A 22787-nucleotide genomic window follows, 5' to 3' on the forward strand; every position below is an offset into this window, starting at 1 on the left:
GTGCAATGGCGTGATCTCGGCTCACCGCAACCTCTGCCTCCTGGGTTCAGGCAATTCTCCTGCCTCAGCTTCCTGAGTAGCTGGGATTATAGGCATGCACCACCATGCCCAGCTAATTTTTTGTATTTTTAGTAGAGATGGGGTTTCACCATGTTGACCAGGATGGTCTCGATCTCTTGACCTTGTGATCCACCGACCTCAGCCTCCCAAAGTGCTGGGATTACAGGCGTCAGCAACCGCGCCCAGCCCGGATTTTTTAAATCCAGTGCAGTAGCTCAAGCTAATAGGTAAATACAGGAAGGTGTGCTGGCACACTAAAGGAAATCAATCAATTCATGGAGGTTCCAAAAAGTAAAGCTTTCTAAAAGCACTAGTATTCATGATACATAATAAGTGAGCTGAAAGTGCTTCCATTACATTTAGGGAATGACGTGTCATACAATAACCTCCCTCAATCATTTCTCCTTCCCCTAAATCACCATTAGCAATTACTTGGTAACTCTGGTCAGAGACAGAAATTCATTTCCCCAAATGCTATAGCTACATCTACTATTTTCTTACAAGAGCTAAGGGCAAGAGATGATAATGGCTCATCTGAATTTCATGTCTTTGTTAACCCCGACTCTGAAGATGACAACAGAGTCAGTTTTCTTTTAGGTTATCCACTGCCGCACAAACATTTTTTAAGTTTTTAATGAGTAGGAATAATTCTCTATATTAGATTACTAACAAATACAACTGAATTCCATTGATTAGTGAACAGATACTACTGACCTAAAATGATTCACTTTTATCTCAAAGACCTGCATTTGCTAGTAACAACAACAAAACATGTGGTATGATTTTACTCTAAGCCAGGCTTGTAACATCATATATAAACTGATTTTGTTCCGTCTATGGCTTTCCAAAAAGGGAAATGCCATCTTACTAGGCCAATGAAGATTTTATAGTCTCAAACATACAATGTGAGTTATGTTTGAACATACTGATGAAGGCCATCAGAGGTGCACTGTTCAAGTTTATCCTTCCAATTTTATCATCAGTAGATAGTTACAATTCTGAATGGCATAGACCACCAGGGGTGTCCAATCTTTTGGCTTCCCTGGGCCACACAGGAAGAAGAACTGTCTTGGGCCACACATAAAATACACTAACGACAGCTGATGAGCTTTTAAAAAAATTGCAAAAAAACTTGTTTTAAGAAAGTTTACAAATTTCTGCTGGGCAGCATTCAAAGCCATACTGGGCTGCATGGGGCTCACAGGCCACGGGTTGGAAAGTTTGGCAAAGACAAATGCTAAGCATTTCATAAAATCATGTTGCTTTATGCAATGTTTAAAAATGGAAATTCTAGCTGGGCACAGTGGCTCACACCTGCAATTCCAGCACTTTGGGAGGCCAAGGCAGGTAGATCATGAGGTCAAGAGATTGAGACCAGCCTGGCCAACATGGTGAAACCCCATCTCTACTAAAAACACAAAAATTAGCCAGGTGTAGTGGTCTGCACCTATAATCCCAGCTACTTAGGAGGCAGAGGCAGGAGAATCGCATGAACCCAGGAGGCGGAGGTTGCAGTGAGCTGAGATGGCACCATTACACTCCAGCCTGGTGACAGAGCAAGACTCCGTCTCAAAAAAAAAAAAAAAAAAAAAAAAATCTAAATTCTAAATGCTAGGTTTTCAGAGTTTCTTATACTCATAAGGTTCAACATGTATCCACCATCCAAGCTATCCATTAATCCATCTTCCTAACTTTTTCATCAATCGTTTTGGCCTCCAATTAGCCTTGCTCCCACCAGCTCTTCATATTCAACCACATATTCATTATATGGTCAAGAACATACATTTGCAAACAACTCCTACCATAATTGTCATCACCTATGTCAAATTTGAGAGCTATGAAGAAATGATAAAGATAGACACATAAAATGTACACAAATTAATTTGAAACAAATTTTAAATGATTACATTAAATAACAGAAGATAATTAGAATTGAGACGGTGTAACATTTCACTCAAATCTCTACTTGCTCTTTTTAGAAAAACTGTGTTTAAAACTTAAAAGAGCTGGGCGCAGTGGCTCAAGCCTGTAATCCCAGCACTTTGGGAGTCTGAGGCGGATGGATCATGAGGTCAAGAGATCAAGACCATCCTGATCAACATGGTGAAACCCCGTCTCTACTAAAAAATGCAAAAAATTAGCTGGGCATGGTGGCGCATGCCTATAATCCCAGCTACTTGGGATGCTGAGGCAGGAGAATTGCCTGAACCCAGGAGGCGGAGGTTGCGGTGAGCCGAGATCGTGCCATTGCACTCCAGCCTGGGTAACGAAAGCGAAACTCCGTCTCAAAAAATGATAATAATAAATAATAAATAAAAGAATTTCTAATTAATCTCCCCTTTTAAGGAAAAAGAAATGGCAGTTTGGGGGTGGTAACTTGAGAGAGGAAAGATTACTGTATATTTAGCAAGTGCTAGGTACTTCACCTATGTTTAATTCTCATGAGCTTTAACATCTACCTTTATATTTTTAACAGGTAAGGAAACTAAGGCTAAAACAGAACAAAAATCCCTTATTGACTAATTCATCTGAAGTCACAGAGCTAAACTAGAGGCAGAAGAGGTTCAAAAACTTGTGTTTCGCTCTAAATTCTGTACTCTACTTCATACCAATACCAAAAATGCTTATTTACATGCAACAGTCATCCCACAGACATCAATAAACCATACAGTTTAAACACTAGATCACTTCTAATCCTAATCTCTTTCTTTTCAGATTGTAACATTAAAGTCTAGACAGGTTAAGTGTCTTCCTGAAAGTCACACACCTTTTTGACACCTGAATTGAGACCAGAACCAAGCTCCTCTGCTCTTTCAAGTATTTCACAGTGCTACACACTTGCTCAGAGGATTCTCTCCTTCATTAATTTGAAAAGCAGTTCTTTTTTGCTTTTCTTTTTTTTAAAGACAGAGTCTCACTCTGTCGCCCAGGCTGGAGTGCAGTGGCATGATCTCAGCTCACTGCAACCTCTGCCCCCTGGGCTTAAGTAATTCTCCTGCCTCAGCCTCCTGATTAGTTGGGACTACAGGCACATGCCACCAAGGCCAGCTAATTTTTTATTTTTAGTGGAGACGGGGTTTCACCATGTCGGCCAGAATGATCTCAATCTCTTGACCTCGTGATCCACCTGCCTCAGCCTCCCAAAGTGCTGGGATTACAGGCGTGAGCCACTGTGCCCAGCCAAAAAGCAATTCTTAAAATCAAAACTGAAAATATTCTTGGCTTCAAAAAATTTCAAACTACAGTGCTTTGAACTAAAAGAATTGCCTAAGAAAATTAACTAAATCGTAATTATTTAAAACATTATACAAACTGAACTATAAGTCTTCCACTGCAAAAGTCAACACACTATCTTTTCCCAGGAAATTTTTACCATTAATTAACCCTATATTACACATTTATTGGTACATTTGATCAGAATCACCAACACACTATATAAATACCTTAACAATAGATCCTAGGTCTGTAGCTTTCAGAGTTTAATTCAAATAATTTCAAAGAAAAATAATTTTACTACCAGCCAAAAAACAGAAGCTATTTTATAAGCAAATATGTATAAAAATGATTACACCATGGAGCCAACAGAAAACTAGCTTTATCTCCATTAAGAAGTCACTGTCTTCATTCATGAAACATACTAATAACGAATAACATGGGGCACTCAAGAACGGATTCTTTATTAACAGAGACAGTATTTATTTTATATTCTTTTACTGGTTTTAAGACATGGCTCCTAAATTCTTCTGACATGCCTCCTATCAAGAGGTGGGATACATTCCTCTCTCCTGGAATTTGGGATCTGTAATCGCTCACCCAGCAGAATACAGCAAAAGTTGCATTGTGCCAGTTTCTGAGCCCAGGACCTAAAAAACCAGCAGTTTCCATTTCCTGTATCTTGAGATACTCACTCATGAAGGAAATACAGAGGGACCAAAAGCTAGCACCAACTTGTCAGCCATGTGAATGAGTCACACTGAAAGCCCCAGCCGCCAGCTGAGCCACATCAGCCACTGCTGAGCAGAGCAGTGATAAACTACCCCACCAAGCCCTCCCAAACTGCAGAGCAAAATAAAAGACTGTTACTGTTTTAAGCCACTATGTTTTTGAATAATTTGTTATATACCAATAAATGGAACACCAGCTTTCCAGATCTATCTGAAGCCACGGGAAGGAAATTACTGATCAGATTGTAGAAAATTACAGAAATTGAACATAATTATTTGTTTTGCTGCAGTAAATGGGTGACATAAAACTGTGTAAGTAGAAACAAGACGTTAATAGCTGTGCTATTCTGGTTTAAATTTTAATCTCTCTGTCTCTGTTTCTCCATCTATAAAACTTATTTAACCCTATCTATAGGGTTACATATTTAAAAAGCATCGGTTCTACCACATATAAGCAGTGCGTCTGTTTAAAAACCTTTTGATGATGATCCACATAATACTGTTAAACATTGTCCCTTGTTCTGAAGCTCAAACCAATGAGGCCAGTCATCACTTTTTGTATCCCAATGCCTGATAATTGCTCAATAAATATCTGATAAACTCAGTTTTGTCCAGTTTACAAAAGGTTAAGGGCCTTTTCTGTTCACTTGGAAATAAAAAGGTATATCTACCTTTAAGTGTAATTTTTATTGAAAACCAGACAATATTATTATGTTTTCTCTCACCAGATCTGGACTACTATATTCTCTTTGCATATGTCTAATAAAATTAGTTTCCAAATTACTGGCAAATATAAAAACATATTTACAAAGTAGACAGGCTTTTTCTACCAAATGGTAGCACTTCTCTGTAGAACTTTAACAAGACTTCAAAATGCTCTATTTTGTCATGAAAGCAAAAAAGATAATGTCAGTATCAGGAAATACTTAAGTGGTTATAATACCTGGAATACCTCATGAAACAATGTTTAAAGAAGTTTACGAACATCTACCAGCCTTAAAAAAAAAAAAAAAGCTGTTGTATTCCCAAGATTCTAGGCCTCTTTTCTGACTCGAATCTCTTGGGAACATAATAATGAAACGTACACCATCTTCAACTACACTATTCTTTAAAAAACAAAAAAAAACCTGCCTTTCTAAACTAGCCCCATGCTCGATCATTCCTTCACTTAATTTGAAATCATAAATGAAAAGTTTATGATCAAGCTTAGAACGATTCTTCTGTAAATTCTGGTAAAAGTTCATTGTCATAGACACTAATTACGACTAATAGGAAAGCAAAAATATATACTGCCAACCCAAATATATGCCACATTCAAAAAAATGATACGCTGCATAAGATATGAGCTAAAAGGCTGCTGAGACATTAGATTACAGGGACTTCCTAACTCCACCTGGAGAGGTATATTCTTTCAGGAAAGGTAGGATGAGATGCCACCTACTGTAAAGAGGACTCAAGAATGGAGAGAGAAGAAACTAACTGAGCTTAATGTTCTTAATAATCTATACAGCCACATTAAATATTTTACAAATCCTAATTCACAGGAGAGAAAACTCAGGGTCACAAGAGGCGAAGTTTACTTAAAATGGAGAATACATGACAACCAGACTGGAGAAGGATTTCTGCACTAAGGAGTAAAAATCAGAGAGGATTCTGTACTACCATTTTAAAGAAACAACATGGTACTCCTTCTAGAGTTACTGGTAGTTAGTTAAAGTTAGAAGTGAACTTTCCCCACTGTCAGGAAAAAAAAAAAGGAGGGGTGGTGGTGGCAACAAGTTATCAGGGCAGACACAAGGGCACTGTCCAATGACCTGGTAAAGCTGTTTACCAGGTGACCTTCAAGTCCCATTTTTAATTCTGCAGTGTCTCGGGTGGGCTTCAACACTTCCTGCTATCTGGTTCAGAAGATGTTAACATTGGGGTTCACATGACAATACTCTCAGACCAAAAAACAAAAAAGAAAAAGAAAATATCATTGTTAGTCTTATCTCACCCCTGTAAGTTGAATTACTTACGCATTAGGCTGTAAATGTGCTTTTCTGCAACATGTTCCGTAAACAGCTTTATAAGGTCATCTTTTAAGTCTCTGTTAAGCTTGGTTTCGATGTAAAACTTATTCTGAAAAACAAAATGAAATCTTTTTTGTGTATTAATTGGAAAAATGATTAGTCTAATAAACTGGAGCACTAAATATTATTTTAGAAAACAATGTATAAAGGCAGCAATTAAAACAGAAAAACTGAACATCCAACAATAAAAGCCCTGCAGCTATTAGTTACTTGTCTTTCTGGCGGTTGAAAACAACAAAAAAAATTTGAACCATCTATCTCCAAAAGAACACTAGGAGATACCCAACATTAACTAGAACGGGAAGACAAACACTGTGTGCAACACCCTTTAAAAATACATCAACTAAAGACAACATGGAGAAACACTAATGAAAAGTACCCCACCCCAATGATCTGGATTGAAAGGCTGTGGACATACAATCGCTGACTCCCCAGCACACACTCAATTTCACTGATTAAGTCTTTCAGCTTTCGGCACTCCCTGGGGACCACTTTTGGTTGAGAGGTGGACACTCAAAGCAGCCCAAGCAGACTTAGAGAAACCTTGGCATGAGGAAAAAAATCTCTTGCAGTCATCTTATAACCATAAGGGGAACAGGATGAAACAGATGTTATGGACAGCAAAGAGACCAAAAACGAAGTCCTTAGTAACGCTGTTGAACCACAGATTCAACCAACCCCGGACACAGCCTTATTTCTGGAGTTTTCTTACAAGAGACAATACTTTTGCTTATTTACTTCAATCATCTTGAATCATGTTTTCTGTTTCTTGCAGCTGAAATCCTGACTAGAATTACTGGCGAGTCAAAAGAGAATTTTTTCATATTTAAGTGTTAACTCGATGCAGAAGAGTAGAAAACACACAGAGGAATGCTAACAAGTTGCTGATTGCCTCTGAATTTGATTAATTTTTTTTTTTTTTTTTTTTTTTTTTTTTAGAGATAGGGTCTCACTATATTGCCTAGGCAGGTCTTAAATGCCTGGCCTCCCACTTCAGCTTCCTGAGTAGCTGGGATCACAGATGTGAGCCACTACTCCCAGCCACTTAATTCTTAACACAAGTTATTTTCTGCCTCTTTTAAAAATATACAAAAATAAGATGCACATGGTTAAAAAATAGAAAGCATGCAAAAGAGTATGCAATGAAAAGTTTCTCAATACAGACCTTCTAACCCATTCCCAAAAGGTCCCATTCTACACTGGGAAACTTCGGTATATTCTTTCTAAGATGTTCCTTGCATATACATGGATGTGCTTTTTTCCTCCTAAAACTTGTGAGAAAATATTAAACACTGCATTAACTTGCTTTTTCATCTAATAATGTATCCTAGAAAATTCTTCTCTAAAAAAACCCGAGCTGTGTTACTGTTAATTGCATATTTTTCTGTCTTCCATAAATTATTTAAATAGTCCCCTACTGATGAGAATACAAACGCTCCTCAATGTTCTATTTTTTTAAACCTGCATAATTCATATATATATATGTATGTATGTATGTATGTATGAGTTTATTTGTATAATAAATTCCTAGAGGTACAATTCTTGAGATTTTTGCATTTTAAACTCTTAACAATGATGCCAAAGAGGCTTTACAATTTACATTTGTACCAAAAGAGTGAGGAGCTTATTTCTCTACAGATTCGCCAGAACTGAATATTGATCAAACCTTTCCAGTTTCATTAAAATAAGTTATTTTATTTTTATTTCTTAAATTATGATATTGGGTATATCTTCATGTTTATAATTTTTTCCTGGTAACTGTCTGTTAATATGATTTGTCCATTTTTCAACAGAAAAATAAGGTTCTTTATCTTTTTCCAATTCATGAAAGTGATTATCAAGGAAAGCAAACTTCTTTTTTCCCACTTACTTTTGGCTTATGATATTTTACTACACAAAGGTTTCCAAAATTTTGTATTGTCATAGTCTAATATTTTCTTTTATAACTTCTAGATTTGGGTCTCATTGAGAAAGGCCTTTTTTCACTCTAAGACTATGCATGATTTCTCCTATAATAGCTAACATTTAGTTTTTTAAAACTTACTCCATTTAGAATATTTTATAAAGAATAAGGTAGTGTGGCTAGGTGCTCATGCCTATTTAGGCTTATGCCTATAATTCTAGCACTTTGGGAGGCTAAGGTGGACGGATGTTACAGACCAGCCTGGATAACAAAGCGAGATCCGATCTCTACACACATACACACACATTTTTTAGAGGAGAAGGCAGTAATCAGACTCCCCCACGCTCAGCTCCCAAATAATTACCAGTTGTCCTAACACTAGGTGTGGAATAATCTACTCCTTCCTTATTGATCTGAAATGTTACCTTTCTTATCAAACTTCTACATTTACTTCAGCTTATTTCTAGGCTCTGTTACTTTAATCTGTCTATCCCTGCCACCAATGACAAACATTATTAATTATCGTAGCCTTCTCATTCATTTTAATATCAGGTAGTGATAGCAACAGGAGGCAGCCAAAACCCTAGGGGTAGGTCTCTGGTGAAACCCAACCTTCAAGACAAAGACAATTGAAAGCCTGAAAGCCAAGCTAAAAGTTAAATCCTTGGATGGGACTGAGAACTTGTCTTCCTGTTTGGCACACTACCCTCGGACTGATCCCCACCTTTCACCTATTTCACATATACCTACCCTTTCCTAATTGGTTTTCTACACTGTTGAGCCCACCTTTGAGTGGTGTCTTCGCTTTAACCTTTCTTACATATTCACAAACCAATCAGCATGCATTCCACATTCTGAGGCCATAAAAGGTCCCAGACCTACCCAGCCACACCACCCCTGCAACCCCTCCTCACCCTCCAAGGTTCAGCACATTCTCATTCTTCTTGGGCGCTGTACAAGATCTCGGCTACGAACTATAATACAGGTTAGCTGAGATACACCAGTGTAGCTGAGCAAGGCCCGGGGGGGCATTGCTGGCCAGGGGTCCCTGGCTTGAAAAGTGACCAAGGAGGAAAATCCTGCATCAGAAAGGCCTCATACATGATTTCTGCTAGCTGAAAGTCAGAGTAAGTTTGAAGTTTATTCTTATTTTTTTCCTACATAAATTTTATCAGAAGAGATTAAGTTAGCTGTCCTGTGCATTTCATTTCTAAATATTTTCCCCTTTGGAAATAAATATCTAGTGAAAATTTAATAAAAATTTCAAGTTATTTTCATGATTGAAATTTTTAAACCAAAATTTAAAGCAAAAGTTGGTCTGGCAGCACACTTTAAAGTCTTTAAAATAAATCAGCCATCTCTTTGAGACTCTGTAGTTTATATTCAAGAACAAAAAATAATATAACTCTTTAACTCCCAAAAAAAATTTCTGCATTTATAGTGCTTTTCTCTCCTGGTATATTGTCCTATTGACATTTAAGACCTGAATGCACAACATTTTAATATACCCTTTCTATATAAGCAACTAGAAACATTAAAAAGAAACAGTATGAAAACTTCAGAAGTACTTAGAAACTCAAATTATTCTACCTCTTTTCAACTTTGTCTCAGGTACAATAATGTTAAATTCCAAACTTGAAATCAAAAATATGTCTTTATTTGACCTCTGTGTCTTTCAACAAGACCTTAAATACAATTTATTTTCTAGTTTAATTACAATTTCTTGATATTCACATAGACTTCTAACAAGACACTAATTTTGACAAGAAATGTTTTTAAAAATTTGTTTCTGTGTTGTCAAAGGAAACGGCTTATTATGGCACTAATAGGTTAATATCTCAAACTATTTTCTTTAAATAATATACTTTTCCAACAAAGCAGTACCAAAGTTCAAAGAATTTCTACCTTCTAGACAATAAAAACAAATTTTCACAAGTAATTACAAAGCAAATTCAAGCTCTTAATCTATAAGAAAAGCTATAGTTAAGCTTTGCAATCTAAGATCCTTTATTTGAATTCTGCTAGCTGAAAACGTAAATTTGAAGTTCATTTATTTTTTTTTTTGACCTTAATAAACTTTGTCTCTATTTTCATTTTATTATTTTTTTATTTTTTATTTTATTATTTTATTTTTTTATAAGAAAAAGAATAAAGAAGAGGAAGAAAGAGGAAGAGGAAGAGGGAGAGAGAATGGGGGCATCGCTCTATTGCCCGGGCTAGAATGCAGTCCAAACATGGGCATGCCCACAATTGTCCCCAACAATGGAGACATAAAAGAAAATGAGGGAAGAGAACAACAAACAAGTAGCCAACGAACACCTCGCCCAAACTTCCAAGTTGATATGATGTGGCACTGATCTACGTATTCCTGTATTGGATGCGTATATATTTAGGATCTTTTGCTCTTCTTGTTGTTGCATTGATCCTTTTATCATTATATAATGTCCTTCTTTGCTTCTTTTGATCTTTGTTGCTTAATTTTAACTTCTGCTTTTTATTTATTTATTTTAGCTCTCTGTTTGGTTGGCAAATCCCTCCCCATCTCTTGTTCTAAATCTTTGTGCATCCTTGAATGTGAGATGCGTCTGGATGCAGCACACTGATCGGTTCCAGTTTTTTATTCAAATTGCCTGTCTGTCAATATAATGAAGAATTTGCATCAACTAATGGGCAAAATAGCCAGCTAATATTGACTGCCAGTATTAAGCTCACATATATTATTATTGATTCTAAATTTAAGTTCATTTATTCTTAATTGACACAGGTTTCTTAAACCCCAAGATCCTACCATAAAGTTTTAGAAAGCAACAATGGCAATGTAGAAAAGCATAAATCACTTTCCTGACTTAATCTATATTTTTAAATAAATTTGCCATTTACCTTTTGACTCTAAATTATGATAAATTAGACTTTTGTTTTTATTACTAATGCACCTAGCCAATATGCTTAACTGGTAAATGCCATTAAAATGGCAGACATGCAAATCAGGAAACCTATTCGCCCACCCTTAACTCCTTTATCTACAAGTAAGCCCTGTCCTTCAGCTCCACTTGCGTATCTGGTCTCCACTGAAAACTTTAAAACAGCAAGAATAAGGAGTCTGCAGGCATGGAAATAAAATGTTTGCTCTATTAGTACAAGAGTTACTACCTAACATACACTCCTGATGAGTAGCCCATGATAGGATTTCACCAAAACAATATGATGTAGCTACCTCCCAGGCTTACGGATTCTTCTCAAAAAGCTAATTCCACTAACCTAGACATACTTACTCCTAGTGCCATCAATAATATTTTTCCTTAGTTTCATGATTCATAAAGGAGTTCTGGCACTTAAACCAAAAGAAAAGCCTTTTTATACATTTCTTTCTCAGTAAAATCTAGTTTTTCTGAAATTATAATGACTACAAAACTCATATTAACTTTTAAAATTGTTGTCAGTAACCAAGAAATAAGTGTAAATGAAAACCATGAAGTACTCTTTTGGAAAGTTCCTTCTAAATTAGAGGTAGGGATAGTTGTGTTTCGTTTCTGTTAAGTGCATTTTACAGCGAATAAGTCCTTTTTAAGATTGCTATCCACATACAACAACCTACATGCCACAGAAAGTAGGATCAACCTGAACATCCCATTCACTAGTCTAATAAAGAGGAACTTGGGATCATGGTTCCTAAGGGCTCCTCCATTCAACAGGAGCACTAACATTAAGGCTCTATGACTGTATATTTAAAACAGGGAGGAAGCTGATCTACAAAGTCACAATCTACAGATTATACTCATGACTCTCCAAATAGATCAGCAGAATGGCAGCAATGTTTTACTGTTCCGCTTTTTTAAGGAATGACTTGCTTATTAGCATTTTACTTTCTGAGGACAAGAAATCTTATACATCTTTATTTTTCTAGAAAAAAACACGTGCCTTCCACATAGCAGAAATCAAAGAAGTACTCATGTGGGTGACTACTCATCTTAATGCCCACTTGTCTATTCAGCCATTATTACTTAGGGAATTTCAAAAGAGAAAAAGGGGAAATTAACTAAAGTTCTTCTATGTCAACAACTATCAAACATGACTGAAATAATTTAATTTCCATTCCTAACACAAACGTAGTAAAGAAAAACAACATGCTTAACTTTGCATCTAGTTGTGCTCTGACCAATACACCTAGGTATTTGGGGTGGAAGGGGCTCTAACTTACCATATATATGAAAAGAGGCACAATGCTCTGCAATGCTCCCATATATTGTCCAAGAGCTATATTAAATCTTTCAATATAGAGATCTGGAGGGCTGGCCTGTGAGAAAGAATAGAAGTGTGATCATTCTGGGAAACCAGGGAAAGACCTTCCACCACAATCTGAAATACAAACAGACTTAGAAGGAATTCAAAACTCATGCTGTGATTCACAACAACAGCAGCAACAACAAAAAAGACTTCTCCCTTTGTTCCAAAATCTGCTATGTAAAACTGAGGTTTAGCCATCTTCAAAAGCTCTGTAACTTTAACACGTTAATTGAAAGGTTTGCTCTCTTACTGAATAAAAAGGCGCACTCAGACTGGGCATGGTGGCTCACACCTGTAATCCTTTTGGGAGGCTGAGATGGGCAGATCACTTGAAGTCAGGAGTTCAAGACCAGCATGGCCAACATGGTGAAACCCCATCTCTACTAAAAATATAAAAGTTAGCCAGCTGTGGTGGTGGGCACCTATAATCCCAGCCACTTGGGAGGCTCAGGCAAGAGAATCACTTGAACCTGGAGGCAGAGGGTTCAGTGAGCCGAGATCACACCACTGCACTACAGCCTGGGCAAAACAGTGAGACTTTGTCTCAAAGAAAAAGATGCACTCAAAGATAAATAACATAATTTTTTAAAAACTATTACTGAATTACATAGATATTCCATATAGAAACCAAACTATATTTGAACCTGGAATCAGTTGAGAGGATATTCAAGTAAGTGGTATAGGCTTAATGTACTATTAGAATAGCTAATGAAATTTATAATTACCTTAGGCACAGTCATATTCTGATTTCTATACTAACGTGGTTGTAAACCACTTCTGTAGCTAATCAATTATAAACATAGGTTAGAAAGCATTGATGCAAATGACCCATGTACACCTACAGCTCTGCAGAGTAGTAAAATACATGCCTCTATTAACTCACTTTTACAAAATGCCAAATCAAAACCATCAAAAGAGAATACTTCCAACTTTTTTATATGTTATAGACTGAATATAGACTGTGTTCCTCCAAAATTCATATGTTGAAGCCCTAAACCCCTAGTAATGCCATAGTAGAAATAAGGAAGTAATTAAGGCTACCTGAAGTCATAAGGGTAGAGCCCTGATGCTATAAGATTAGTGTCCTTAAAAGAAGAAACATCAGAATGCTCAGGCTCTTGTTCCTCCCACATGGCTCAGAAAAAAAGGCCATGTGAGGACTGCAGTGAGAAGGCAGCCATTTACAAACCCAGAAAAGGGCCCTCACCCAGAACCGAATAGGAAGCAACTTTGTCTTGGACTTCACAGCCTCCAGAACCGTGACAAACAAATTTCTTTGTTTAAGCCAAGCAGTCTATATTACAGTTGACCCTTGAGGGGTTAAACCAGAGGGTTAGGGGAGCCAACACCCAAAACACAGTCAAAAAATCTGTGTGTAACTTTTCACTTCCCCCCAAATTTAACAACCAATAGCCTACTATTGACCAGAAGTCTCACTGATAACATTAACAGTCAATTAACATATAGTCTACATATTACATGTATCATTTATGCTATATTCTTACAATAAAGTAAGCTGGAGCAAAGAAAATATTAGGATCATCAAGAAGAAAAATTTACTATTCATTAAGTGGAAGTGTATCGTCATAAAGATTTTCATCCTCATCTCTACGGTGGGAAAAGGGTTGGTCTTGCTGTGTCAGGTGTGGGAGAAAATCCGTGGATAAGTGGACCCATGCAGTTCAAACCCGTGTTGCTCAAGGGTCAACTGTATTTTGTTGTGGCAGCCCAACTGAAGACATTATGTTTTACAAAAGTGCACCCATGCACAATTTCATTCTATCTATTCTATACCTAAAGCTGAATTAGTTAGGTCCCATTTTAACATTAAAGAAATACCTAAATAGCCAGTTATTTGTCTAAGATTATACTGTTAGCAAATGACATATCCAAGTCTTCCAACTAAGAATTCATTCTGGGTCAGTGTTGGGGGATGAGTGTAGCACAAAACACAATGCAAACAAAACTGATTCTACACAAGAACGTGTGGCAGCCCCAAAGCCTATCAACCACATCTTACACATAAAGTCTTGCTTTCAAATATGGATATTAAGAAATGCCACATAGAAGGATTCCTAAATTTTAAATTTTAAAACATTAAATTATAAGACCACTTCAACTGTTTCAGAAATGTTTAAATATTTTGATAGTATTTTTTTTCTTCTCTTTATCTTGTTTTTTCTTTTTGATACTATTTTCAAATAAGATTCATATTTCAGTTCTACTCAGAATCTTATATATGCGTAAAGAATTGTCTTTACTTCTAATTCATCTTCCATTACTGAGTAGTTACAGGTTTGGTACATGCTAAGCACTTTTATTTACATTTCTTAAATTTCTTTTTTTTTTTTTTTTGGTACATTTTTGAGATAGGTCTTGAGGTCATCTAGGCTGGAGGGCCCTACCATGATTACAGCTCATCACGGCCTCAGCCTCTCACGCTCAACTGATCCTCCTACCTCAACCACCTCCCAAGTAGTTGGGACTACAGGTATGCAGCACTAGGCCTGGCTAATTTGTTTTTTGTTTTTGTTTTTGGTAGAGATGGGGTCCTGCTATATTGCCCAGGCTGGTCTTAAATTCCTGGGCTCAAGCAACCCTTCTGCCTCAGCCTCAAAAAGGGCTGGGAATATAGGTGTGAGCCACCACACCCAGCCCACTTCTTTTTCTTAGTCTTCCTAACTGCCTATAAATTGAATGTCATTTGCATTTTACAGATGAGGTGATGGGGGCTCAGAAAAGAGTCACTTGTCTACAATTCCACAATGAATAAACCCAAGAACCCCAACTGTATGATTAATCCAAGGCCTTCTACATATACTTAAATTCTGCTTTGGCACCCTGAAACCTTTTTACAAACTTCTCAGTGGAGGGCACAAGTGCCTACCTCTGGCTGCACAGTCTGCTTTGTTGTCACAGGTAGCACACAACAGAACTGACAACGGAAATACCAGCACTTCCCAAAAGACATAAGACTTCCCTGACTGTTCTTTCCACCTGACCATCTCTCTTTGCACCCACTATGCTGGCTAACTTCTCCTAGCCTTTCCTTCCAAACTATCTGAATTACATGACCCTTCAGTGGAGCACCACTGCACTGCTTCCCTCACACTGAGTAGTCTCTGCCACTACCTTCAAGTCTCTGAGGGTGACATTAGTGTCTTATCTGTGCATCCCCAGTGCTGACCACAGCGCCTGGAACATACAAATAGATATAGAATGCATTGTTTTGCAAGAAGTCTCGTTAATTCCAAACTTTGACTCTAACTTAGCATTGTTTAAATCTAAATTCTTACTTAACAAGGCTGTATGACATTAAGAAATTCATTTTGCCCTCTAAATTTCAACGTCCATACATCCAAAATAGGAAAAATACTAGCCATGCTACTATGTGACGAAATCAAAGAAAATATTGTATTTTGAAAATGTTAAGTATTACACATGCATATATATGCAACTAATAACTAAACTCCTTTCTGAATTAACTACTCATTTGTCTAATGCTTCAAAAAAAATCCAACAACATTTTTGTTTCTTTGTTTTTGAGATGGAGTCTCACTCTGTCACCCATGCTGGAGTGCAATGGTATCATCTGGGCTCACTGCAACCTCTGCCTTCCCAGTTCAAGTGATTCCCTTGTCTCAGCCTCCCAGTAACTGGGATTACAGGTGTGCACAACCACACTCAACTAATTTTTGTATTTTTAGTAGAGACAGGGTTTCACCATGTTGGCCAGGCTGGTCTTGAACTCCTGACCTCAAGTGATCCACCCAGTTCAGCCTCCCAAAGTGCTGGGATTATAGCCATGAGCCACCGCTCCCAGCCTAATAACACTTTTTAAAGCATTCTTTGTTAACTAAAGAACTTGGAAAAACTGGTTCCATGTTATAGGCAAACTTTTAACTATAACTAATGAACAGAATCATATGTAATATCTCTCTCTAAACTGCTTCGAATAACTCTAAAAGTGGTATTTCAGCATTCAAAGAAATAAATGTAGAAGTATATGCAAAAAAATCTTAAAAGCTGTTGCATTAAAATAATGCTCAGGTGGGTACGGTGGCTCACACCTGTAATCCCAGCACTTTGGGAGGCTGAGGCGGTCAGATCACAAGGTCAAGAGATTGAGACCATCCTAGCCAACATGGTGAAACCCTGTCTCTACTAAAAATACAAAAATTAGCTGGCATGGTGGCATGCACTTGTAGTCCTAGCTACTCGGGAGGCTGAGGCAGGAGACTTGCTTGGACCCAGGAGGTAGAGGTTGCAGTGAGCCAAGATCGCACCACTGCACTCCAGCAGAATGGCAACAGAGTGAAACTCCATCTCAAAAAAAAAAAAAAAAAAAGTTCTCTTTTCACAAAAGATCACTTTATCCAAAAGTTAAAACTATGAACATTGATCAAAAAGTGCATTTAATAGCAGACAGAATAAACAAAATTGAATTTTTTGTCCACGAACTCCTGGAGTCTTAAAGGTTACGAGTATTAAAAAGTACTTTCTGTACTGAATCAAATGTCAGAAAACTTGGCTTTTTCTACTGAGTAAAAAAGTACATTTCATGTAATGCTTATTCAAAACCTTTTAAATGACAGGAATGTAAATTTTAACAGTCTTCTAAAATAAACCCAATCTGCTTACTAGGAAGTTAGAAATAAGTGCCATTTTTTAAAAAACCTCAACAAATGGTTTCTCCTTAAAAGTTAAGTTCAATAGGCTCTGGGCCCCATTGGGGAAATTGCTACCTATTTGATTTACATTATTTCAACATGACAGTATTTGGCTCAGGCATTACAGTTTTTACCCCTAAACAAGCAAGCTCTGCTTTTTCCCCAAACAAAACAAGAAAAAAACTGCCAGAAAAATAATAACCATGGTTACAGGATCTTTAGGGTGTCATTTTCTAGCCCAGAAACCTCTGTGGCCGGTGGCACCTTTGCCCAAGTTTTGCTCAGCCAACTGGGCTCATTTCGCCCACTTGGCCTGGCTGGCTGCGCTGGACTCATGCTACCAGCCTGGCTCCCACACCTGCCAAGGCAAGTCAGGTATAGAATGGCAAGGGGTATGTGAGCGAGCGTGGAGTTTGGCCACTAAGCACAGACATGCTGGCTGGTATAACAGGCAGGCAGCTCCAGGTACTGGCACGGTGCCAGCTCTCTGCGAGGCTGTGGCCAAACCAAGGACACCACAAGCAGCTTCCACAGCTGGCAATGGGAAACATGGTGGTGCCCAAAAGCTTGAAAACTCCAGGAACCACAGGGCCCCAAAGACGGAGTCACGGAGTCACAGCCCCAGCTCAGTGAGCTCCTAGGTCTGGCCTTCCCAAAGGGCCACAGCTCTTCTTTCCTTTTCCTTACCTGCAATGTGACAAACAAGTGGCATGTCTCAGCCCTGTTTGTGTTAAGACAACTCTTTTAGCCTTGACATTCAGTGGGTCCCGAGTTCTTGTCCTGCAACCAGGAAGAATGAGCAAGACGAAGAGGAGCTTTATTGAGCAACAGAGCAGCTCAGAGAAAACTGCAGGGAGCAGCTCCTTTCCACAGCCAGGGTGTCCACAAGTGTTCAGCTCTTAGCAGAGAGGGTAGCTCTTCTCTGCAGCTGGTCATCCCATTGTCTGTGCAGCTCTCAGCAGAGAGCAGGCCCTAAAGTGAGTGGCTCCTCTCTGCAGATGGTCATCTCAACCTCTGTTCAACTCTGGGTAAGCCCAGGGCTTTTATGGGCCCAGAGGGGAGAAAGTACGTGCCAACTGGTCCATGGGCAGGCCTGAAAAGGCACAAGTTCCCACTCCAGTCTATGGGACTGGCAGCCTGGTCCCCAACCTCCTTGGCTTGAAGGTGGGGCCTCACTAGGAATCCACCCTCTTCCACTCAGGAACCTTTCTGCCTCTTGCAGCCATTCATGGCACCCAGGCTATAGGTGCCAAGGGGCGCCTGCAGGCCAGCACCAAGCTGCCCTCAGCACCCCTTGGCTTTCTTTCTATGCTCATCAGTGCCCAAAGTCCAGAGGAGCCAAGGCAGCAGGGGGCTGGTGCTTCAGCACTGCCCTGAGTGTGCACATACCTGGCCAGGCTGCGACAGCGCCTAGACTCAGCCCCAACATTGCTCCGATATCACAGTGGGCACAGCAGGAGGGAGAAGCTAGGCAGTGGGAGCAGGTACTTCTGAGCCTCCAAGGGCAGGGAGTCCTTATCGAGCCCCCAAGAATGCAGGGATGCCTGAGTCCACAGCCATGGACCGGGTGACTGCAGCAGCAGCACCCAGTAAGCTCCCACCCCAGCTCAGAAGAGGCAAGGCTCCTGCCTGTCCCTGGCTCCTGCCAGCTCCATGGAGCGTGCAGCCCCACCCGTGCCTCCCTGCTACAGTGGCATCATGGCAGCAGCCACTCCAGATGGGCCACCACTGCCATCACCATTACTCCAAACCTGATCCAATTTTTCAAAACAGACCTAGATTCCCTGGGTTTTGTAATATAGCTGTGTGAGAATATTTTTTAAATAATGAGTAATGCATTCATCTAGTTCAAAATTCAAATGAGTTCAAATGAGTTTGGAGTAAACGTTTTCCTTTCATTCCTTCCTCCCTGAACCAACCAATACTTAGTTATTATATCCTTCCAGAAGAACTTTATGCCTATACTAGAAAATAAATGTCCCATTTACAGCTCTTTATACACACATGCTAAGGTATAATCACACACACCTGCACTTTCCCTAACAATGGATCTTATAGTCAGTTTTATTCCTGTGATTCTTGCCAACATTTTGGTCTCTGGAAACATTTACACTCCTAAAAATAACTGAAGATTCCAAAAGCTTTTTGTTTATATGCAGGTTATATCTGTATTTACCATAATAGAAATCAAAACTAGGTTCTAAAAATACGTATCAATTCATTTTAAAATGACAATAACAAACTCATCGCATCTTAACATATTTTTATGAAAAATAACTATTTACCAAAACAAAATTCTGTAAGAGGAGTGTCACTGTTTTTACATTTTTACAAGTCTCTTTAGAGCCTTGCTTAATAGAAGACAGCTGGATTCTCATATCTGCTTCTGCAATGAAATCAGTTGGGAAGTGTTATTTTCTGAAATGATCAATGAATTTTTTGTACTCTATTCCAATAAAACCCACTGGTCTATCTTCTTTGAATGGATCTTTTCCATATACATTTTATAACATCACACATTGGTTATTTGGAAAATACTGATTCTCTAAGTTATGTAGATCTTCCCAATGCTGATTTCATTATACAATATTTTAAAAAATACATCTCTGATGAGATAGTATCACCACCTATCTCATCAGAAGTCTTTTTAAGTATTGGGAAGCTATCATCAAAGTCATGGTGGTAGATACCAATTTTCCAAAATTTTAATTTTCACTTCAAAGCTCAAATTTCATTATTGGTAACAAATACTGTCAGTCATTTTCCTTGAAGTGACAATATTCACTCATTTCTGAGAAAATGTCTGTCAAATACCAAAGTCTAACCATACTTTGTCAGTCATTTTTTCAAGTGAAATTAGTGTTCTATGGGGAAAAGTAAGAATCAGCTCAAAATTCATACAATCACAAGGACTTTTTCTCAGAACCACCACTGTACTGTGGTATGCAGTCTCCCATTTCTTTACATAAAATATTTAAAGTATAGTCAAAGTCACAATTTAATAAAATTAATAATTTTCTCTGTTTCATCTAGGACATTCTTAATGAAACTGGCTTCCTCCCTCTGCAAGCATGTGGAAATGAAGATTCATACTAAGGCACCAGCATCTATCCATCATCATTTATAGACCCCTCTGAAAGGTTTTTGGGGACCCTCTGAGGTCCTCAAAACACACATTTTAAGAATATCTATTTTTGTAAGATGCTTGAATGTACTATTTAATCAGATGTCATACATCTTTTGTTACCAGATTGTAACACTAACTTCATACAGATATAGACAGTAATTTCAAAGCAACTTTTAACTTAAAAAAGGTAGAACTAGATGTTAATCTTATGCATAATTATATTTAAAAATTTAGCGTCTAGTTTAAATAGTAAATCTGCGAAATACCACTAAAATATATATACATATACATACATGGTCCTAAAAAGTGTCAGAAATGCCTCAGAGTAACAAAGGAAAAGACAGATTTGATATACATACCATACCTTCACAGAAGGGAAGGGAAAAGAAAGCTTGTCATCTTTAATTTTTGAAACTAAACAAGAAGACTGGTTGGTTAGTCAGTCACCCTAATTTGATGTATCTTAATAATTTTAGAAGAGGATGATTTGTTTAAACAAATTTACTAGCCAACAGACTTAAATATACTATGATCTGGGTCAGTACTGCCCAAAGGAACTTTCTGTGATGATGGGAATGTTCTCTATCTGCACCATCCAATATGGTAACCACTGGCCATGTGTGGCTATTGAGCACTTGGAATGTTTTTAATTAAACTAAGGAACCGAATATTTACTTCATTTTAATTGTAATAGTTACACATGACTAACTGGACAATGCAGATGTAAAATGCAAACAAGTTCTATAATTTCATACTTATATCCCTCCTCCTCTACCTACCCCCATCCCCATCTCACCAAACTGAAACATGAAAAAAACTAAGAATATGTGCTTTTATCTTCAAAAAAGCATCTGGTTGTCTTCAAATAAGTGACTTTTGCATGCTAGAATGTCCAACATTCAATAAAAAAGACCAAAAAGGCAGAAACACAGCCCACTGTCAAGAATTATGTCAAGAATTCAACATTCGACATGCACAGACACCAAGATGGCCCACATGAAGGAGCTATCATGCAGAGACTTTAAAATAACTATGATTAATAAATGCAATGACCAAGTGGAAAAAGCAGACCACGTGCACAAATAAGATGGGAGAATTTCAGCAGGGAAATGGAAACTATTTTTAAAAGAGTCAAGCAGAAATGCTAAAAATTCTCAAATAGTTTATTCAAAGTCCTTTAACATTCATTCCTGTAACACCAAGCACAACTTTGGCATTTTGTATCCCATGCAATGCACCTGGATGCCATCTCAAGGATCCTTAATACTATTTTCTCAATCAAATTGGGAATTTTTCTCAAAATATGCCTTTAGATGACTACCTTGAGCAAAAACTACTAATTGGTAATATGTTTTTAGTCTAGCTTATTCCATGACTTTGCAGAGCAATACCACACTGCCATGGACAGATGTGCCAGGGCTCTAGAAGCAACACCCATTACACACTGGAAACTGACAAAGACACTTCATAAAAATGGAATTTCTTGGCTGGCACAACGGCTCATGCCTGTAATCCCAGCACTTTGGGAGGCCAAGGCAGGCAGATCACCTGACGTCAGGAGTTCAAGACCGGCCTGGTCAACATGGAGAAACACCATCTCTACTAAAAATACAAAATTAGCTGGGTGTGGTGGTATATGCCTGTAATCCCAGCTACTCGGGAGGCTGAAGCAGGAGAATCACTTGAACCTGGGAGACAAAGGTTGTGGTAAGCCGAGATCGCACCACTGCGCTCCAGCCTGGGCAACAAGAGCAAAACTCTGTCTCCAAAAAAAAAAAAAAAAAATTTCTTCCCAAACAGACAAATACATCTGACATTTCATTCTCATTCTTGCTGTGCAGATATTATTTCTATATTAGAATATCCAAAAAGTAGTGATATAGAAGGTAACTGATCTTCAGGAGCTATTAAGAGCGGTAACCTAAGACACCTCTCATATAAACTGTAAGCAGTTTTCAATTGAAAGCTACAATAAAGTCAGTTGAGTCTAACATTAGATGTTTCTCTTTTCTTTTCTTTTTTTTTTTTTTTTGAGACGGAGTTTCACTCTTGTTACCCAGGCTGGAGTGCAATGGCGCGATCTCGGCTCACCGCAACCTCCGCCTCCTGGGTTCAGGCAATTCTCCTGCCTCAGCCTCCTGAGTAGCCGGGATTACAGGCACGCGTCACCATGCCCAGCTAATTTTTTGTATTTTCAGTAGAGACGGGGTTTCACCATGTTGACCAGGATGGTCTCGATCTCTCGACCTCGTGATCCACCCGCCTCGGCCTCCCAAAGTGCTGGGATTACAAGCTTGAGCCACCGTGCCCGGCCAGATGTTTCTCTTTTCACTTAGATTTCCTACTTTTCAAAGTTAACTGCTACTATTATTATATGAAAATTTTTTCTTGAATTATTTCTAAAATAAGACTTCCTTCATTTTCCAAATACTATTTGGACTTAAATAGTAAACAGAATTAAATCTGGGCTTCTGTGATCCTGGGTTCATTTAGCTCATCTACATGAGATAATCTGCATTCTAATCCTAGCTTTGAAAGTAACTAGCTAGGTGACATTGAGCAGCTATAAAAGGTTCAAGGATTACTAAATGGAGAAATATCCAAAGAAGCCAGATAAGTTAAGCGACTTCTCACTTCCCTACATACTTTATACACAACACTTAGCAAACACTAACTTACACTACTTACATCTATTTGCTTATTATTTTGGAAAGGAAACCGTTTTCC

General features: G+C 38.2%; 1 protein-coding gene across 2 annotated transcripts in view; it reads right to left on the reverse strand.

The window, feature by feature from the left end:
* The window catches only part of CACUL1 (CDK2 associated cullin domain 1), a 71292-nt gene that overhangs the window by 18337 nt on the left and 30168 nt on the right, over window positions 1–22787 (reverse strand). The window contains exons 4-5 of one of the 2 annotated variants that reach the window (XM_003922154.4): window positions 12178–12273; window positions 6023–6125 (exon numbers count right to left, since the gene is read on the reverse strand). In XM_003922154.4, coding sequence (XP_003922203.2) covers window positions 6023–6125; window positions 12178–12273 — 199 coding nt within the window. The remainder of the gene's footprint in view (window positions 1–6022; window positions 6126–12177; window positions 12274–22787) is intronic. The other variant, XM_010332502.3, reaches the window with a different exon arrangement.

The sequence above is a fragment of the Saimiri boliviensis genome, chromosome 12 (assembly GCF_048565385.1).
Source record: "Saimiri boliviensis isolate mSaiBol1 chromosome 12, mSaiBol1.pri, whole genome shotgun sequence".
NCBI lineage: Eukaryota > Metazoa > Chordata > Mammalia > Primates > Cebidae > Saimiri > Saimiri boliviensis.